The following is an 18169-nucleotide window of genomic DNA, read 5'->3' as shown; positions in this document are numbered from 1 at the left end:
GAAACATTCAAAGGACAATTTTCATTATTGGCATAGTCCTCTATCTTTATATTTAAAAAATAGCAGTAGTTTTAGCATCCAACACCACACATGCAGATACCAGACAGAACGTTAAAAACTCCCAAGTCATCCTATGCAGCTTTTTAAGGACATACCTACTATTTACATCTAGGGCAGCAATGAACATTATGTTTTCCAGCAGACCACTGATCACCAAATGTGCCTGCAAAGGACTCTTGAAAAGGATTAATAGCTAAATCATAATGGCAACATGGAATCTAGACCTAAGCCAGGTGCTGGTGGCTCACACCGATTACTTGGGAGGTTGAAATCAGGGAGGGTCACAGGGTAAAGGCAGCCTGGGTACACACAAGAGTACTTAACAAACAGCTGGGCTCACTGGGGTATACTTGTCCTGTCTGCTGTATTGGAGGCTAAGGTTGGGGAGATCATATTCCAGGACAGTCTGAGCAGGGAAAGTCCTTGAGACTCCCTGTCAATGGAAACAAATTGGACTTAAGTGTCGAAAGGAAGGAGAGAAAACTAGAAATCCCCTGGACAAGGGTAGAAGAGACTGCTGGGCTTGACAACACGCATATGGTTAAGACACTGCCCCTGCTGCATGCTATCCAACCAGGCTTTCAAATAATGGAATCAGTTGAGGAGCCCAACAACAGATGAGGGGATAGAAGTGGTACACACATGTATACAAAACAAAAACTAGAAACAACCTCAGCAACAGGGCAACTGGAAGCCTACACTCTATCAGCATCCCAGCTGCTCAAGATGATCCCAACTCCCAGGGCTTTTCGCCAGGCCTACTCCACTGGGGCAGTCTTTGCTTGGCTCTGGTGGGCACTGAAGTTCATGATCATTCCTCTTCACAAAGATGAAGAGACCTTTCTGCTTTAGCTATCTTAGATCTCAATCACAGTGGGGTGTATGTGTCTCTGTGTGTGTGTCTGTGTGTGTGTGTCTGTGTCTGTCTTGAACTCAAGGCCTAGGCACTGTCCCTGAGCCTTTTTGCTAAAAGCTAGTGCTCTATCAATTGAGCCACACTGCCACTTCCAGCTTTTTGGAGTTTAATTGAAGATCAGAGTCTCACAGATGTTCCCTGGACTGACTTCAAACCATAAAAACCATAAACATCAGATTTCAGCCTCCTGAGTAGTTATGATTACAGGCATGAGCCATGGTGCCCAGCTCAAAGGATGTGTCTTAAGGGAACCCCCAATCCCAGCCCACCTCTGTAGGGTCCGCCTCAAGGGTCTCAGTTCCAATCCTGCTTCTTCAGAGGACTTCCCTGACCACCTGAAGGCCGGCTCTCATTCCACCCACTGTCATTATGTTCTTTGCATCTCTTGTTATTATCTGAAATGATCCTTCTTATTTGATGTTTACGCCTGTCTCCCCTGTGTGTTCCGAGAGAGCAAGGGCTGTGTCTATCTTCTTCATGCCATCTCTCCGCCCCCCCTCCCCAAGTCTGGAACAGTTCCCGATAAATATTTTGATGAATTTGAATGAAACAAATAAACACAGATATAATCTGTAAGAGGATCCAAAGGCCTGCAGTGCCTCTCTCATCCCCTGTCATCATAGTAACACATTACAAAGGGCTGGCAGTTGGGAGAGAGGCCCTCCAACCTTTTCTCTTGCTTGGTACTAATTTTTGAAGGTGTCCCACATTGAAATTACACCAGCATTTCATTTCCCTTTATTTATTTAGTTTGTTTTTGATGACTTTGGTTGGTTAATTGAAACTCATTTAAGGAGAGAGGATGAGAGATGCCAGCTTCTCTGACCTCAGTGCCCTGTGAGTTATTTATTCCACAGGGACATTCTTTACAGAAGAGCGACAGTCATCAGGCGGCAGTGACAGCAATGACAGGGAAGCCAGCCATTCCTCTTTGAAGTCTCACTTCACCGAGGATGGCGTCAGAGACTGGGAGATTCAAGGAAAGGAAAGAGTCTACAAAGGAAGAGAATTCTGTCTGGAATTGCTCTACACAGAGGAAACCCAAGAGGCACAGAGATACTCACTAATTTCTATAAAGAGTTCATTTATGTTTATCGCATTTTTTGCGCTGGTCTCTACAAAAATTGCATGAATGGAATCAGCGTAGTCCTTGGCATCTCTCTCCATGACTTCTCTGGAAGGCAACAAGTGCAAATCAGAAATTCTGAACATTAAGATCTCAATGTCATCCCCTTCTGCCCAGAGGTTAGCCAGTGGATGTCAAAGGACGTCCTTTGGGGGATGAGCCCGGACACATGGTTTTTCTTCCAATTAGGCCACTTCTGTTGTTTAAACAACAAAGAATGCAATGGGATGTTGGGGAATGGCAAGCCTCCTAACCTCTACCTCATTACTCACAAAGCCCTTGTTTTGGGAACGATCAATAACCTCCTTTCTGTGTGCTGTATGTAACTCAGTATCACAGGAGCTTGGGGGATGATGGTGGTGGTGGTGCTGATCTTAGACAATGTCAAGTGTGAGGTGACCCATGTGTAAGTAAATTACATACTTGTCTCTTTACATAATATAATTAGTTTTAAATGCCTGAAGTCTTAATTTTAGTTTGAAACTTCAGGACTCCAATCACATAACAAAAGGAATTTTTCAATGTCACAGATAAAACAGAAGCCAGATTCATACACTGGATATTGCTCATTAAGAGAAGGAACACATAATCGGCATGGTAATCTTGCTGTAATAACTCACCTGACATCGATAAGATCACACTTATTTCCTGCAATGGCAACTACAATATTAGGTGGGCCATGCTGTCGGAGCTCTTTCACCCAGTTCTTTAATGTTGAAAACGTCTCCTGTAATAAAAAGGGAGGATGAGTGGAGACCTGATCGACTAAGAGTGTCCAAAGGCATCTAAGCAAAACGGAGCTAAAGTCTTACTTCTTTTGTGATGTCGTAAACGATAACAGCCGCAGCCGACCCTCGGTAGTACATTGGTGCCAAGGCTCGGAACTGCAGAGGGAAAATAAACAACAGAATTGGGGATATTAGTTAAACATGTTCTTTGACTAGACTTTTAAGCCCATTATCCCCACACAAAAGGTAATCTTTCTCTTAAGCCACAGAAGATGACATAATGCTTTAAAGAAAATGAGCCCTTAATTACAAGAGGCAAAAACTTCTAATGCAACACCAAAATGTCTCTCAGAAGATAGTTTAGAGTACAGTTTTATAGGAGTTAAGTATGGTGCTATAAGCAATTGTTTCAGCTAAAAGGCTTTTTAATTGAACTTAGTGTTGTAATTTCCAAATTCATTTGTTCAATAGTCCTTTAAACTCTGGGTTCTCAAACTATGAGGGAGATAAAAATAATGTGGTAGAGTTCTCTAGAGAAGTGGCTGCATTGGGGTGTCAGAGGTCATCTGCAATCCAGATGACAGCTGTCCTTGGCCTAAGTACACAGTTAAATTCACTGTTTGAGTGTAGCTTGATTTTTGGATATCTCCATGAAGTTCCTAAGGTGAAGTCTCATTTTGCTCCATGAGCTTGTGCAGCTTCTGTAACCCTCCTCTTCACATGCAATGATGGAACAGAAAAGAAAAATCTTGGTTCCTGGGCATATGTCACACAGAATGGGTTGTCAACATTTAAAGCCAAGTTTACCCATTAACAGATCCTCTCTTTGGGTAGTAGCTCACCCCATATAAAGGCAGGAGCCATCTTGAAAAAGGAGCGTGTGGTACATGCACAGAATCCACATATACAGTTTGGCCTTGTAACTTCTTATCAATGGCTTACCAGTCTATAAACTTTTGGCCTTTAAACTTTCATGCTAAATAGGAGGGAGACAGTAGGTGGGCACAGCAAGTGATCAGGAACTGGTGAATGAATGAATGAGAACGTATGCGTGAGGCCAGGCTCAATGTCAGACCCAGGTGTCCATGTTCAGAAATTTAGTCATCTCTGTGAGAGAAACATCTGTCCCTGGGCAAAAGCCTGCTAAATTCCAATATCAAGTTTGGAGAGAAAATAAACAAAGAAAGAACTTCAAGCACTACAAACATGTGATGATATCATTAAGTTAAAAAGTTGTGCTGGGAAGGTGGCTCAGTGGTAGAGTGCTTGCCTTGCATGCATGAAGCCCTGGGTTCGATTCCTCAGCACCACATACACAGAAAAAGCCAGAAGTGGCACTGTGGCTCACGTGGTAGAGTGCTAGCCTTCAGCAAAAGCTCAGGGACAGTGCCCAGGCCCTGAGTTTAAGTACCAGGACTGGCAAAAAAAAAAGAAAAAGATGGTAAGATGTTGGCTTGGCTTCCACAGCCTACAAGGAATAGGGCAGGAGCATAGAGTGGGACACCAAGGTAAGCCACTGCCTCCATCTTTGATTTACTTCTGATAGCAATGTCTTTTATAGGATTGTGCAGTTTTTGTTTTTTCTAAGGTAAAAGTTCCATTAAGAAAAGCAGAGATCTTAAGCTGTACAGTCTGATAAATCGACAAATGTTCTCCAGAGGATAGGGCATTCCCATTAGCACAGGTTCTCCAACATCCTGCTTACTGTGTCACTCTTTAACCTTGATTGTAACTTGTCTTCAAGTCTTTTTATTGAGATGAACATGACCACTACAGCATTTTTTTTTTTTTTGCTTATGATTTGCACAGAATACTCATTTCCATGCTCTTACTTTCAACTATCTCGTGTGTGTATGTGTGTGTGTGCCCATACACAAACTTAAACTCAAGGCCTTGTGCTCTCACTCAGCATTTTTCCCTTATAGCTGGCATCCTACAACTTCAGCCATACCTCATCCACATCTGGCTTTTTGCTAGTTAATTGGAGATTAGAGTCTCAAGGTTTATCTGCCCAGGCTGGCTTCAAACTGCAACCCTCAGATCTCTGCCTCCTGAGATCTAGCTATTGCTAAGATTACAAGAGCGAGCCATCAGCTTCTTTGAATGGTTAGAGATCATGTGGCTGGGTCCTACAATCTGGTACAACCTGACCACCTCTGCCCTTTAAATCTCAGTTCCTTTACGTTTTATGTTCTTATCTGATGTGTCTGGGTGTAGGTGACCATTTACTTTTAACATTTCTATTCATCTTCTCTTTTCCATTGATTGGATATTTTTTAGCACTCAATTTTAATACATTAATTCTTTAATTAGCTTTTAAAGCTTTGCCTTCTTGTATTATTATTATTCTTTCTTTTGGTTCGGTAGTGGGGCTTGAATTCTGGGCGTGGGGTTGTCCCTGAGCTCTTCAGTTCAAGGCTAGTGAGTGCTCTACCACTTGATCCACAGTGCCACTTCCAGTTTTCTGATGGTTTACTGGAGATAAGTCTCACGGCGGACTTTGCTGCCCAGGCTGGCTTTGAACCATGATCCTCAGATCTCAGCTTCCTGAGTAGCTAGAAGTATAGGTATGAGCTACCAGCACTTGCCTTTTGTATTACTTTTAAGAGTCTTCATGTAAAATGTCAGAATCAAGTAAAAGTCAAATTCTTTTTATCCTAGTCTCTGCTGTTGTTATGAAATATTTAAAATGTACATCTACTCTACCGTACAGTTCAATGTTGTAATATTTGCACTAAATGTCCAGCTGCTTTTAAAGGTGACAAGAAAAAGAAATGATGGATTTTTAGTGCTTGTTTCTTCTTCCCGGGGCTCCGAGTGTCACTGCTGTCACTTCCCTTCAGTCTGAAAAACTTTCTGGGACTGCTGTTGCTCAATTCTTCCTATTTGTTTTTCTGAAAATGGCTTTGTTTTGATAGATATCTCTGGCAGGCTGACAGTTGTTGTGTTTTCCTTTGCTTTTAGCTTCAACATGTTAAAGATACTGTGCCAGTGGCTTCAGTTCTCCAATGTTTCTGTGGGTAGTCAGCCATTATTTACATTATTCTCCTGAATATGATGTTATCTTTTATCTCTAGTTGTTTTTAAGATTTTTCTCCTCACCTTTGTCTTTCAGTAGTCTGACTATGATTTATCTAGATGGATTTTCGTAGCACTCATGTTTGTTTATGTTCTGAACTGCTTGGATTTATGAGCTGATGTCTGACCACATGTGGCAAGATTTCAGCCATTATTTACTGAAATATATATATATATATTTTTCCTATCTCCATTTCTCTCTTCACTCCTCTTGAGCCTCCAATTTCACACATATTAAACTTTGTCTCTATGGTACTGAGTGTTTGTCTTTCCCTGTTTGTCTGACTTGTCTTATTGCTCATCCTGTGAACTTTTCATCTTAGTTGAGTATTTGTATTTGATTCTCTATATTAGTGTCCATTCTGGGTGAGATTTTAAATCTGTGATTAAGACTATTACTACTTAAAAAAACTTTTTTTCATTTTACTTTAATTGAATACCTTTATACTCTATATCCACAAATTCCAGTAAGAAGCCACTTTGGGGACTGCATCTACTTGCTGCAGTTCCTTTTCCCATTTCTTCCTAAGTATGGCAATTCTGCTTATGCACTCAACAGTGTGAATGACACACTGTAGACGTGGTTTCTGTCACTTCTCTAAAGAAGGTTAATTTACTGGCTAATCATGCTGAGATCCCTTTTGCATAGTTAGGGTGTGTCTACTTGGTATGTGTCCTTAGTCCCAGGTCCTGGTTTTTCCCGTAAGGCCTGGACCTCCTGAAGTTTCAATGGACAGCACTCAACTGCAGCTCTGCTGGGCTGGGCAGCATGTGAAATCTCCGTGCAGTCTTATTACTGCTCTGGTGGTTGGTGTCTATGAGGTTTTGTGATGTCTTCTTTCTGTCTTGGGACCAACTAAACACTTGAAAGAATTTATAAAGAGATTTTCAGGTTGCTGTCCTTGCTGGATTCATCTTTTTCTGGTATTTGCCTCCTCTTCTTCCAACTGTTCTAGCAGCCCCAAACTCTGCTCAAATACCACAAGCTAGAAGAATCGGCACTCAGCTTGAACCCTAGCTACCTAGTGTCCCACAGACTGAGGTGTGTTGACGTGGGACAGTATATATAAAAAGGCGCATGGCGCCCAGTACTACACACTTTTCGATCCCTGGCTATTTGGTTGCTGTGTAGGGCCTTCAAGTGGTCAGTTAAAAATATTTTATATATAGCTGTGGTTTGTGGGATGTGATAAAACTCTCCGTTACTAACACCAAAACTCTTCCCTTCTTTTGGTGTAAAGGGAGAAGACAGAAACATTTGAAGAGACAAAAAAGATGGCAGGACATCTGTGCTCCAAAGCCAGGCAGATCAGGGGATAGCCAAGTTTTTCTGGCAGGGGCCAGCGAGTAAAAAGCTTCAACAGCTGTGGGCTATGTGATATCTATACTTATACTTATGTAAATAAAGTAAAACAAATACTTACGTAAATAAAGTAAAACCCAGACAATAGCCTGAGTTTGGTCCACAGATCACAGTCTGTTGGCCCCAGCTCTAGGTGGCCCTGAGCTCCTATACTCATCCCTGATTTTAAACATGCAAATAGTTCCTTCCATAACTGCTGTCAAAATAAATGAGAGTGTTTCCTCAGAGATCAGGCCACCAGGAAGAACCACGGGACAACACAGGGGTATAAATCTATTTTTTTTTTTGGTCAGTGATGGGGCTTGACTCTGGGCCCGAGCACTGTCCCTCAGCTCTTCAGCTCAAGGCTAGTGCTCTACCACTTGAGCCACAGCACCACTTCTGGCTTTTTTTTCTGCTTATGTGGTGCTGAGGAGTCGAACCCAGGGCCTCATGCATGCAAGGCAAGCGCTCTACCACTGAGCTACCTTCCCAGCCCCAGGAATATAAATCTTTAAGTTTGACTGTAGTGTCTACAAGATGAGGTTAAAATGTTTTACTCTATATTGTCACACACAGACAGTAAGCATCTGACATGTTTCTCCACATGTACAGTATATTTATGGCATGTATTCAACAGTGCTCATTCATGCAGTGTTATACCATCTCAACACTCGCACCATTAGGAAAGGATAACTGGTAAGAAAAGGTGACTAAATGAACTCATTCAGAACTGCGAATAATAGGGGCAAAAAAGACTTGCAAAGGCTGTCTTGAGAAAATAAATGTAAAATCATGAAAACAAGCTTCATTTTACCTGGCAGCTGAAAAAAAGCCTGGGCTCATTTTTATAGCCAGTATCTAATTTTTTAGATGAGCACTGAAGCAAGTTAATTGATAACCTGGCTATGAATCTTCTGATAAACATCTGATATGCTGGCACAATACAAAATCCTTCATTGCACAATAGATTCTCACAGTCCTAGTATAATGTAAAAATGACAATTTTCATCAGAAATGATTGAAGGCTCTGGTCAGCTTTGCTGAGGCTCTTCTTAACCCTTTGATATACACAGGACTACTTTCTAAGCTTGTACATCAACATCCCAATTAGTATTTCCCTCTTCATAGAATTTAAGGAGATCTCCACTGACCAAGGAGTAATAAAACATCGGATAAGCTTTCAAAACTGCTGTCAACCCCTAAACACATCACTTTACAATCAGTTATAACTTGACTAGAACAATAACTTGTGTCAAAGCTATGAGTGACAACAGATGCTAGGGCAAAATGAGGAGGATGTCAGCTCATGGAAAAGGGGTTTCATTCTATAACAGTGCTGGGCTCCATTATGAATCTCTTTGCTGTAGTGAACTGAATAAACATATAAGTGCTGGAAAATTCTACTTGGAGGCATTCCTCACATGGTAAATGTAGGTAGAGAGGCTGTCCTTACCTGTGTCTAAACAGGGTAGCCATCAGATGACCTAAGTTTATTGATATCAACACCATGTGCTAGGGCCTGAGAGCAGAGATATGAAGACAGTGTCCCCTCCCTACAAGGAGTTCAGTCTGATGGAAGGCAGATTAAGTAGGAGAACAGGTGATGATAACACAGATAAGGACAAAGACTGCTGAGAATACACAGAGTTAATTTGCTGATTTGTCCGCCTAATCACTATCTGGACATTAGCTATGCATCAGGTGTGCGAGGGATGGCTTTAGTAGAGAACAAGACATGGTAGTCTTGGCTCCCAATTTACAAAGAGATGCTCAGTAAAGGTTGAGTAGAAAGACATCTAGTTATATCTCATGAGTGTCTTGAGGAAAATGAATAAAGGCAGTGTGAGAGAATTGGTACCCCTGGTTAGGTTCAGAGGGTTAGAGAAAACTCCAAAGTGTGACATTTAACCTGGGACCAAAACGTGGTAAGGAGCCTGTGAGTGGAGAGCAGAGCAAGTTCCAGTGAGAAGGACTGACACATGCGGGGGCCTGAGGACAACTGTGTCAGGACCTGTGGGCTAGAGGCCGATGGCTGGACAGAAGTGGAACGGGGCATGTGGGCTGCGCAGGCCCCTTCCGAACAAGGCCAGAGGACAAAGGCAGTCACTAAAGAGTGTTAGGAAGAGCAGAGCAGGGTTTCTAAAAGGACTCTGAGTCTTGTGAGTGGAAGTGACAGGGCAGGGCTGGGTAGAGGGAAAAGTATAGAGACCAGTGAAAAAGCTGCCGAACAGCTGAGTGGCTGTGAAAGGTGTCTGAGAGAGCAAGACGCCAGTGGTGGTGGCGGAAACAGATACATCTGAGATACAGGTAAGACAACGGAGTCACCAGGACACATGAGGGAGCAGTGTGGAGGAACCCAAGAAAACCTTTGCACTTAAGCTGGAGCAACATGGGTATATGGCAGCCATCTCATCTGAGAGTCACAGACTCTTCCCGAGGCCCCAGAGGTGGGGTCTGAAGGCTTAAAGGGTAGAAGGGTTTGGAGGGTTAAAGTAGGAGGCACACGGAGAGCCATGGGCAAGTTGCAACTAGAGGGCAGAGTGGTAGACAAGTTAAAAAAATTGTGACTGGCACTGTCCAGGACAACAGTGCAATCCTTGAACCAGAACAGGCCTACATGTAGAGCATCTTGTGTGATGATTCTTGCATTTCAAACAATCTGTGATGCGCTATCAGATGCCTACTTCTTCTTAAGTCCTGCAATCTGGCAAGCCTGGATATATGACGCCCAGCACCAACAGGCTAAAATCAGTGCTCGTTAAGTGGGGCTCTTCTCTTGATGCTCCCTAATGAAGGGGCTCCTAGTCAGGGCCCACCCCCAGCCTGGCCTCCATGGCATCGCCTGCCTAGCTGATGCTGCATGGGGCCACTTCCTTGAGGGGAGGCACATTCCTATCTCAGAACAACTTTTCCTGCTGAAGAAGCAATTCAAAGCAGGAAGACACAAGAGGCAGGCAAGCCAGCTAGTTCTATACCGCCATGGATGACCAGGAAGGAGAAGCGTACATCCTGGGTATTTCTTTCTTCAAGTTCCAGTAAAAAGATTATATATTGCTGTGTACCATGGGACAGGCTCTGGTGGCAAGCATAATGGGGTCTGCATTCCAGAATGATTTTTTTTTTTGGGGTCCGGTTGTGGGGCCTGAACTCTGGGCCTGGGTGCTGTCCCTCAGCTCTTCAGCTCAAGGCTAGCGCTCTACCACTTGAGCCACAGCACCACTTCCGGCTTTTTTTTTCTTTTTTTTGCTATGTGGTGCTAAGGAATCAAACCCAGGGCCTCAGGCATGCAAGGCAAGAGCTCTACCACTGAGCCACCTTCCTAGCCCCTTCAGAATGATTCTTTATGATGAGGGCTTTGCTGCACCATCAAGTGGTGTAATTGAGACCCGGGATTTTGAGGAAGGACTCATACACTGCTAGAAGGGAAAAGACCACCAGTTCATGGCTAACAGAACAGACCTGGGTTGTATGTAGATAAACGTGAGCGGACCCTGTGGTTAGTGGTATTTGTGTGGGAGGGTAATGGTTAGCAGAGGCCCAACTGCCCTAGGAGCCCCATCCTAGAGGACCACATCAGCATGGGAGGGAGTGGAGAATGGAGGGCCGTAAGGAGACATAGCTCAGATGAGTAACTACATGGGAGCATGACATCCAGCATCAAAAAAAATGGAAGAAACTAAAAAGAACAAACTTAAGACATTAAATCTGTACAAATGTAGTGTCTACATCTAGGACACTAGTAATGGCTTGTTTTGTTTCCTCCATTTGTCTGTGATGATTCTTGTCAGGTTTTATACCATACACAGTATCTATGTTGTCTTAGATAAGACCCTGATGACAGACTATTTTTCCTGATTACTTCTGGTATACTTTTAAGGGCTTAAGATAGCACTGTGCATCCATCAGATGTTCTGTTTTGATAGTCTGTTTGAAAACAAAATTAAACAGCAGCTGAATGATGGGGTAGCTGCCACAGGAGCCTTGGCAGGGACTTGGTGCCTAGCGGAGAGGGGAAACAGCAGATATGACTTTGCTTCTTTCCCTTTGCCTTCATATTTGGGTGGGCTTCCTCAAATCCCAGCAGGCCTGGGCTGCTGCAGCTGGTCCCACCCTGGACTAGCTCTTTCTTAGGCAAATAACCCTTCTGGTCAATTTTACCATCAGGCATTTATTAAGTACTTACGGCAAGGCACTGGTGTTAGTTAGCTCATCCATTTCACTTAAATCTCAAACTTTATATGCTGTAAAGTTCCCTCTTTAGCTTTTAAAAGGCAGCTATAAATGACTTGTGCTTAACTCTCCCTTCCTACCACTAATTCCTTTATATCTTTACTAGAGGATGGAGCCTCAAATTATATACAATGCTCGAGTGGGATTTGATCAGGCCTGTTAGTCAGCATTTACTTGAAGACACTAAAAAGTATAAAAATGCCCTCAGTGCCCATTATCACTTTCTCCATCAGAGGACGTTGTGTCTCTAATTGAAAAGAAAAAGGCTGGCTTACGCAAATGGAAATAAATGTGTCTCTGGCGCACAGGAAAGAAGTGAGGAACATGAAATGACAGGAACGTTGACAGTTTAGTTGGAGCTTTAATTTGGTTTGGGCCTCAGAAACACATATAGTAAATTAAAGAGTGACTTACTCGTTCTTGTCCAGCTGTATCCCAGATTAGGAATTTATGTAGCTCATTTTGGTACTGGACAGTCTTGGTCATAAAAGATGCCCTATAAAGAGAGACCTAAATGATCAGAATACAATTATTTAAAGCACGTTTCCAGCCCCAGTTGGAAACATCACTTAGACTTAACATTCAAACTCCCAGCTCTGCACTATATCCTAACCGTGTTTCTCTCTGGAGTATTTATGAGATACTTAGATGCTGGCTGTAAAGTCTCTGTCAAAATAAAGCATTGGGCACAGCTGCCCAGCACAAAGAAAGAAGACTTTTGTCTATGTAAAATCAAAAGAACTGAGGCATGGTTTGTATCCAGATGTTAGCCTCCTTAGTAAAGCATTAAGAAAGAAGCTGTCACTAAAAAGATGTTATCAAGAGAAAATTTCCTAAAAATCGGGGTATTCAGGGAATCTGTGCACTAGTAAAAAATATTAAGCTGTTTTGGGGTTGACTTTCCCAATTCCCAGGCCACATGCCCATATAAACATCTGAGTAAGAACCAGGGTAACAACGAAGCTAATAAAATTAAGACATTCAACAAGAATCAAGTAGATGATGAAGTGAGAAATGTAAAGAAGTACCCCAACTTGCAGGGAACCCTGGAAACCATGTGGGTCCTGATTATAAAACAGCCTTGCTGGTGGCTCATGCCTATAATTCTAGCTCCTCAGAAGGCTCACATCTGAGGATCAAGGTTTGAGGCAAGCCCTGGCAGATAAGTCTTATCTCCAATTGGGGGTGGGGGGGGGGGTGGGGAGAAGAGGAGGAGAGCAGAGGTGGGTGTGTTTCTGGTAGGTGTGGCTCTGTGGCTGCCAGTCATGAGCCTCAGCCCTGGCCGGGGAACAGTAGTCCTCAGGACACTGCCCTCACTCTCAGGCAGGCACTCTAACCAAAGGGCTTTGAAGCAGAGCTTCCTTCCTCTGTAAACCTCTGTGTTTCCTGAGACCCGTAGGCAGAGAGCATGAGTGGATGGTCTGGAGCTTTTTTTCAGTGCAGGTCCTTGGGCTTGAACTCAGGGCCTGGGTGCTGTCCCTAAGCTTTTCTTGCTGAAGGCTAGCACTCTATCACCCGAGTCCCAGTTCCACTTCTGGCTTTTTTGGTAGTTTAGTGGAGATAAGAATTTCATCGACTTTCCTCCCTGGGCTAGCTTTGAGTTACAATTCTTAGATCTCAGGCTCCAGAGTAGCTAGGATTACAGGTCTGAGCCACCCATGCCCAGCCCAGGAAGTCCTTTGTCTCCAAGTCTTCTTATAGCATCCCAGCCTGGTTCAGTGTCTAGAGAGGGCCCTGTCTTCTTTTCTACTGGGTAATGAGCTGGCTGGAGTTGAGTGCCAAGTTGTTCTCTTGAATCATCATAACGTAATCACTCTAAACAAGACACTGAACGCAATGCTACACATTTTCAGGTAAGCTTCAACTTTGATACAGTGAAATTTGTCAATATTTATATAAACTTACAGAACAGCAAGTAGCCTCCAAAATAGTGATCGTGATGATGGGAAAGTGAACAGGAAGCAAGATAGCCTTTATTTCATTCAATAAATGATTTTTATCAAGAACTTTGTGACTGATTAAGATGTGACACAGAATTTCTCACTTCAAAGTGACCTAACCATTAAAAAAATATGGTTTATAGAGACAATTAAATGGGATGATGTATGTGCAAGTGCTTTGCAAATGGTAATGTGCTATATGCATGCACAGTTGCATTAGTAGTAGTATTAGTGGTATTTAAATGCAGCCCTAGGAAATGTTTGAGTTTCCTTTGCAATTAGTCCTAAAAGCATGCAATACAACCTCTATCAATTATGGCTGTGGGATCACACTACAGTGACAACAGTACCCCCCAGGCTGTTGATGGAGCCAGCCACGCAATGTGTATACAATGATTACTGAAAGGATTGGAAGTATGCTTCACCTCAACCAAAGGCTGACAAAGGAAATGTTTCATTACAGGATCAGCAAAGACTGAAGTCCAACCCATGTGCCACCCATTAACCTTTAATGAAAACAGACTTCCACCTTCACAGAAAACAGTAGTGAGGTACTGAGAGTTCTGAAGGACTGAAGCCACATGATCACTCCTCACACCTTTCAGTCCACCCTTAGGTCTTCTCGTGCCCAAAGCACTCTCAGGTGTGTGGCTTGTCTCTTAGAGGCAACTTCACCAGACAATGCTACTGGTTCTTCAGCAATCTTGTCTGACTTGCCTCAAAAACCAAGAAAGGCAGCAATGACATCTCTGCCTGCTTCCTGTACCCAGCAGGAGGCAGCTTCCTTGCTAGAGGAAAATCACAGGTGAGTGGACTAGCACAAAGCTCCTACTCTGGGTTGGCTGGGCTGCCTCTCAAACCATTGTTCATTCCACCCAGCAGTATGCTGCGTTCTGACACCAGCACTCCAGCTCTGTGTTAGCCCACTGCCCTGCTTTCAGGGGACCCAGTTCCTTAGCCTTCTCTGGAAAACAACAACAAACCCCAAAGAGCCAGGGATTGTAAGTCCTGTGGCTCCCAACCTAAAATGGATAACTCTTTCCATACTAGCTATGAATTCCACTTTCAACTCTTGTACCCACCACCACTGCCTTGTTGATGCTTGAGCTCTCATGGCATCTTATGGGGCATTTCTGCTGCTCACGCATGGGTTGAATCAGAGACTCCTTTGCTGCAAGTCCCAGCTTGTGTGCCTGAGATGATCATATCCCTACTCTACTGGGCCCACAGCAACAGGCATAGCTGCTAGACTGAAAGCTTGACCTAGCCTATCTGTAAGAAATACTTCCTCCACCGTAGCATTTAGATTTGGTTCCTCTCTTGAGGGGCAGGCCAAACTGGGGAGAGGATAATGCTTTTTGTTTCTCTCAAATGTTCTCCAATGAGCTCTGGGCTAGCCCCAGGACAGAAGCACCTGCTTGGCCCAATAATGGATTTCTTGCCATATCTCTTGCATTCCCTGCTGAGGACAGCAGTTTTCCAAATCTACATAATGTAGATAATCCATTACTCTTAATATGGTGAAGATGTCCTACCCATAACACCCCAAATACAAGGTTCCCAGATATAGCATCTGCCTTTCACAGGACAGAACAAGTGTGCAACTATTCTTTGTCCTCTGTTACTAATGTCCAATTTTGTATTAAAGCTGCTGGTTCTTCAGTTTATATTTAATCTATACTTGAACCTCAATCCCTGAAATGAATTTACAAATTGAATCCTAATCTTTGGGTGGGACTACTATAATTCCCTTCTCGTCATGGCTTGAACTCCAGGATCACTCCTGTAACGTTCAAGTTAAATCATGTGGAGGGTACGATAACTTCAATATCTTCTTGCCTTTTGAAAAACAGGCAGTGGCTCCCTGCCATTCAAATGATACATTTTTATTTTCCAGCCTGCCATTTACTTGTCTGATAACCTTATTTTTCACTGCTAAACCGTCTCTCTTCAGTCTGCCTAGGCAGATCTTATTACCTCTTTAATCTAAAATCCCTACCAGCATTATTTCCTAAAGCTAGAATGCCTTTCATATGCTCCTCCATTTTTCATGACATTCTAAAAATATGACTTTCATGCACACCAAGTAGTCACGATCTTCGGTCAGAGTACGTGTTCCCAATGAAAATACTTGCTACAAGATGCTTTAAAAATTTCTTTTCTTAATGGCAGGAACTTGTTTAACTCTCTCAGAACCCAGGTATGAGTGATGTTATACTGCAGACCCTCTATTTTCCTTGAATAGCACATAGATACTGTGTTCTGAGGAGGAACAACACATTATATCCTAAAATTAACAACAGAACCAACTCCTAAACACTTAACAGCATATATGATGTACATAATGATAAAGCACCATCAGATACCATCAAATCAAATTAGAGCAAATTGTGTGATTTGTGTTCCACAGTTGCACATCTTTAATCCTTTCAGTAAACTCTCCCATCTGAGACTAGTCAGATCCACTGTACTACTCTGCACAGTACTTTCTTCTCAGCAGTCACTACCCACAGGGGTACACAATAAATTGTTCATCAGGTTCAGTCATCCCAAGTATTATTTTCCACGTTTCAGTCACACAGAACCTTTGGTACATTATTTAAACATAAAGCCACCTAAATAAAGAGCCTTCCTAAACAGGGTGTGTTGGGGTTGGTGGGAGTGCAATGGGCTGCAAGGGTGAAGACGAATATGATCGATGTGGACTGTTTGCACCTATGAAAACAGAACAATGAAACCAGCTAAGACTGTTGTGGGTCAGGAGATGGGAGTCATGAGTAATATACAATAAACATATGTGGAAATGTAACAACTGACAGCCCCCGTAACTAATGCAAACTAATGAAAGTATTCAGCTTCCCTTCCTCTCTCCTTAAGTTTGTCACGCATCTTACAGGCATAATCCTTCTGCATCATAAACACAATCAAGAAAACCAGCTGTCTGTACTCAAGGCCCATTGTTGTAGGGTTCTCAGAGTGAGGCTCAACTCTCCACCATCACTGTACAACAAGAACCAGGCAGTAAGCAGAGAAGTAAGCAGAGATGCTTGGATCCAAGGGCAGGAAGTTGGGCCCAGCCGTTCTCTAAACAGTATTCTCCTTGGAACATTTGCCCTTTCATTGTCTGGCAGGAGGAATACTGGGCAAGACAAGCTGAGAATCAAGACCCTACTGCTGCTCTTGAGAGGCTGGCACTAGGGGACTGGCCATGTGAACACATGATTACAAGGCACATACTCTGGGAGATAGCAGGAAGTTGTAAGGGTCAGAGGTAAAATCAAGTCTAAGTACACAGGAGAGGGGTGATGCCAGGCATAGGAGGCAGGCCACTCCCTCCATGGCCACATTCTGACCCCACAACCTGTGAACAGGTGGCCTCGCGTGGCAAAAAAGACTTGTCAGATATGATTATGTAAGAATTTTGTGTTGGAAGAGCATTCTGGATCACATAGGTGAGTCTAAAAGTAATTATGTAACAGTTTTGTTGAGAGAACATTCTGGATCACATAAGGGAAGCCTGATATAATCATAAGGCTCTTTACACTGGGATAAGGAAGAGCCAGAGATAGAAAAGGTAATTAGAAGATGGAAGTAGAGTATAGAGTGATGAGCTGTGAAGATGGAGGAAAAGGTCACAAGCCAAGTCAGCCAGCTGAAGCTGAGAGGCAAGGAAACAAATTCTCTCCTCAGAACCTCTGGAAGAAACCAGACTGTACTGAACCTAATGAATCTGATTTGAGACCTCTCATCTGCTGAACAGTAGAGGAGTAAATTCATGTCAGCCCATGACTGTTGGGATCTGTCATAGTAGCTAGAGGAAATGAATATTCTGTAACTTCAGAGAAGAGGTGAACTGTGAGCTGTACCTGGAAGTGGAGGAAGGACAGTTCAACAGATGAGGCAAGGAGTCACAATCTACAAAGAGCAAAGTCAGGAACCAAAGCAGAGAAGTGTGGATGTGTTAGAAGCCACCTGGCCATGAGGCAGGGCTGGGACAGGTGGAGTGGTAAATGTGGTCAGGAGGCCACAGGCAGGTGGGGAACAGGTGGTTGTGAGTGCTCCTCGTGGTGAGCCAACACTTCATGGCTGCCCTTTCTGTTCTATCTGCTCCATTGTAATACTGTGAATTTTAACACTTTAAATCACTTCCTCTTTATAAAGTTCTAATATTAATAAAGTTAAAAAAAAACTAGCTTAGCCGGGTGCCGGTGGCTCACGCCTATAATCCTAGCTACTCAGGAGGCTGAGATCTGAGGATCGTGGTTCAAAGTCAGCCCTGGCAGCAAAGTCCGAGAGACTCATCTCCAATAAACCACCAGAAAACCGGAAGAGGAGCTGTGGCTCAAGTGGTAGAGCGCTGACCTTGAACTGAAGAGCTCAGGGACAGCACCCAGGCCCAGAGTTCAAGCCCCACAATAGATGAAAGAAACAAACAAACAAAAAAACCAAAAAAGACTAGTTTCGGGGGAAATGGGGGAGAACAAAGGAAGGGGTGATATTGACCAAGAAGCATTGAACTTATAAGCTGACTTACAAAACTATAACTCCTTAATAATTAAAAAACAAACTGAAAAAGACCCACCTAGTTCCATAGGTTTAATTTTCCCAACAGATACCTACATAATCAATATAAACTATGAAGTGCTTACCTGGGTACCACCCACATATGATGCTTTAGCAAAGACAATTAAGTGAGGGACCACTATGGGGGAAGGAGGTGAGGATGCTATCAGATGTGCTTCAGAA

The 18169-nt window shown here is 43.2% G+C and overlaps 1 protein-coding gene and 1 non-coding gene across 4 annotated transcripts in view; one reads left to right on the top strand and one right to left on the bottom strand.

The window, feature by feature from the left end:
* The window catches only part of Rab22a (RAB22A, member RAS oncogene family), a 72978-nt gene that overhangs the window by 29831 nt on the left and 24978 nt on the right, over positions 1 to 18169 (bottom strand). For all 3 annotated transcript variants that reach the window (XM_069990073.1, XM_069990071.1, XM_069990072.1), the window contains exons 3-6: positions 11898 to 11979; positions 2915 to 2986; positions 2723 to 2829; positions 2041 to 2150 (exon numbers count right to left, since the gene is read on the bottom strand). In XM_069990073.1, the coding sequence (XP_069846174.1) occupies positions 2041 to 2150; positions 2723 to 2829; positions 2915 to 2986; positions 11898 to 11979 (371 nt within the window). The remainder of the gene's footprint in view (positions 1 to 2040; positions 2151 to 2722; positions 2830 to 2914; positions 2987 to 11897; positions 11980 to 18169) is intronic.
* LOC138805369 (U6atac minor spliceosomal RNA) lies at positions 521 to 645 on the top strand. Its single transcript, XR_011365515.1, has one exon. It is a non-coding gene; the product is annotated as a U6atac minor spliceosomal RNA (small nuclear RNA).

The sequence above is a fragment of the Dipodomys merriami genome, unplaced genomic scaffold, assembly GCF_024711535.1.
Source record: "Dipodomys merriami isolate MVZ:Mamm:240054 unplaced genomic scaffold, mDipMer1.0.p SCAF_39, whole genome shotgun sequence".
In the NCBI taxonomy this organism is placed as follows: domain Eukaryota; kingdom Metazoa; phylum Chordata; class Mammalia; order Rodentia; family Heteromyidae; genus Dipodomys; species Dipodomys merriami.
Note: the sequence above shows the minus strand (reverse complement) of the source record. Positions and strands in the feature narration are given on the sequence as shown.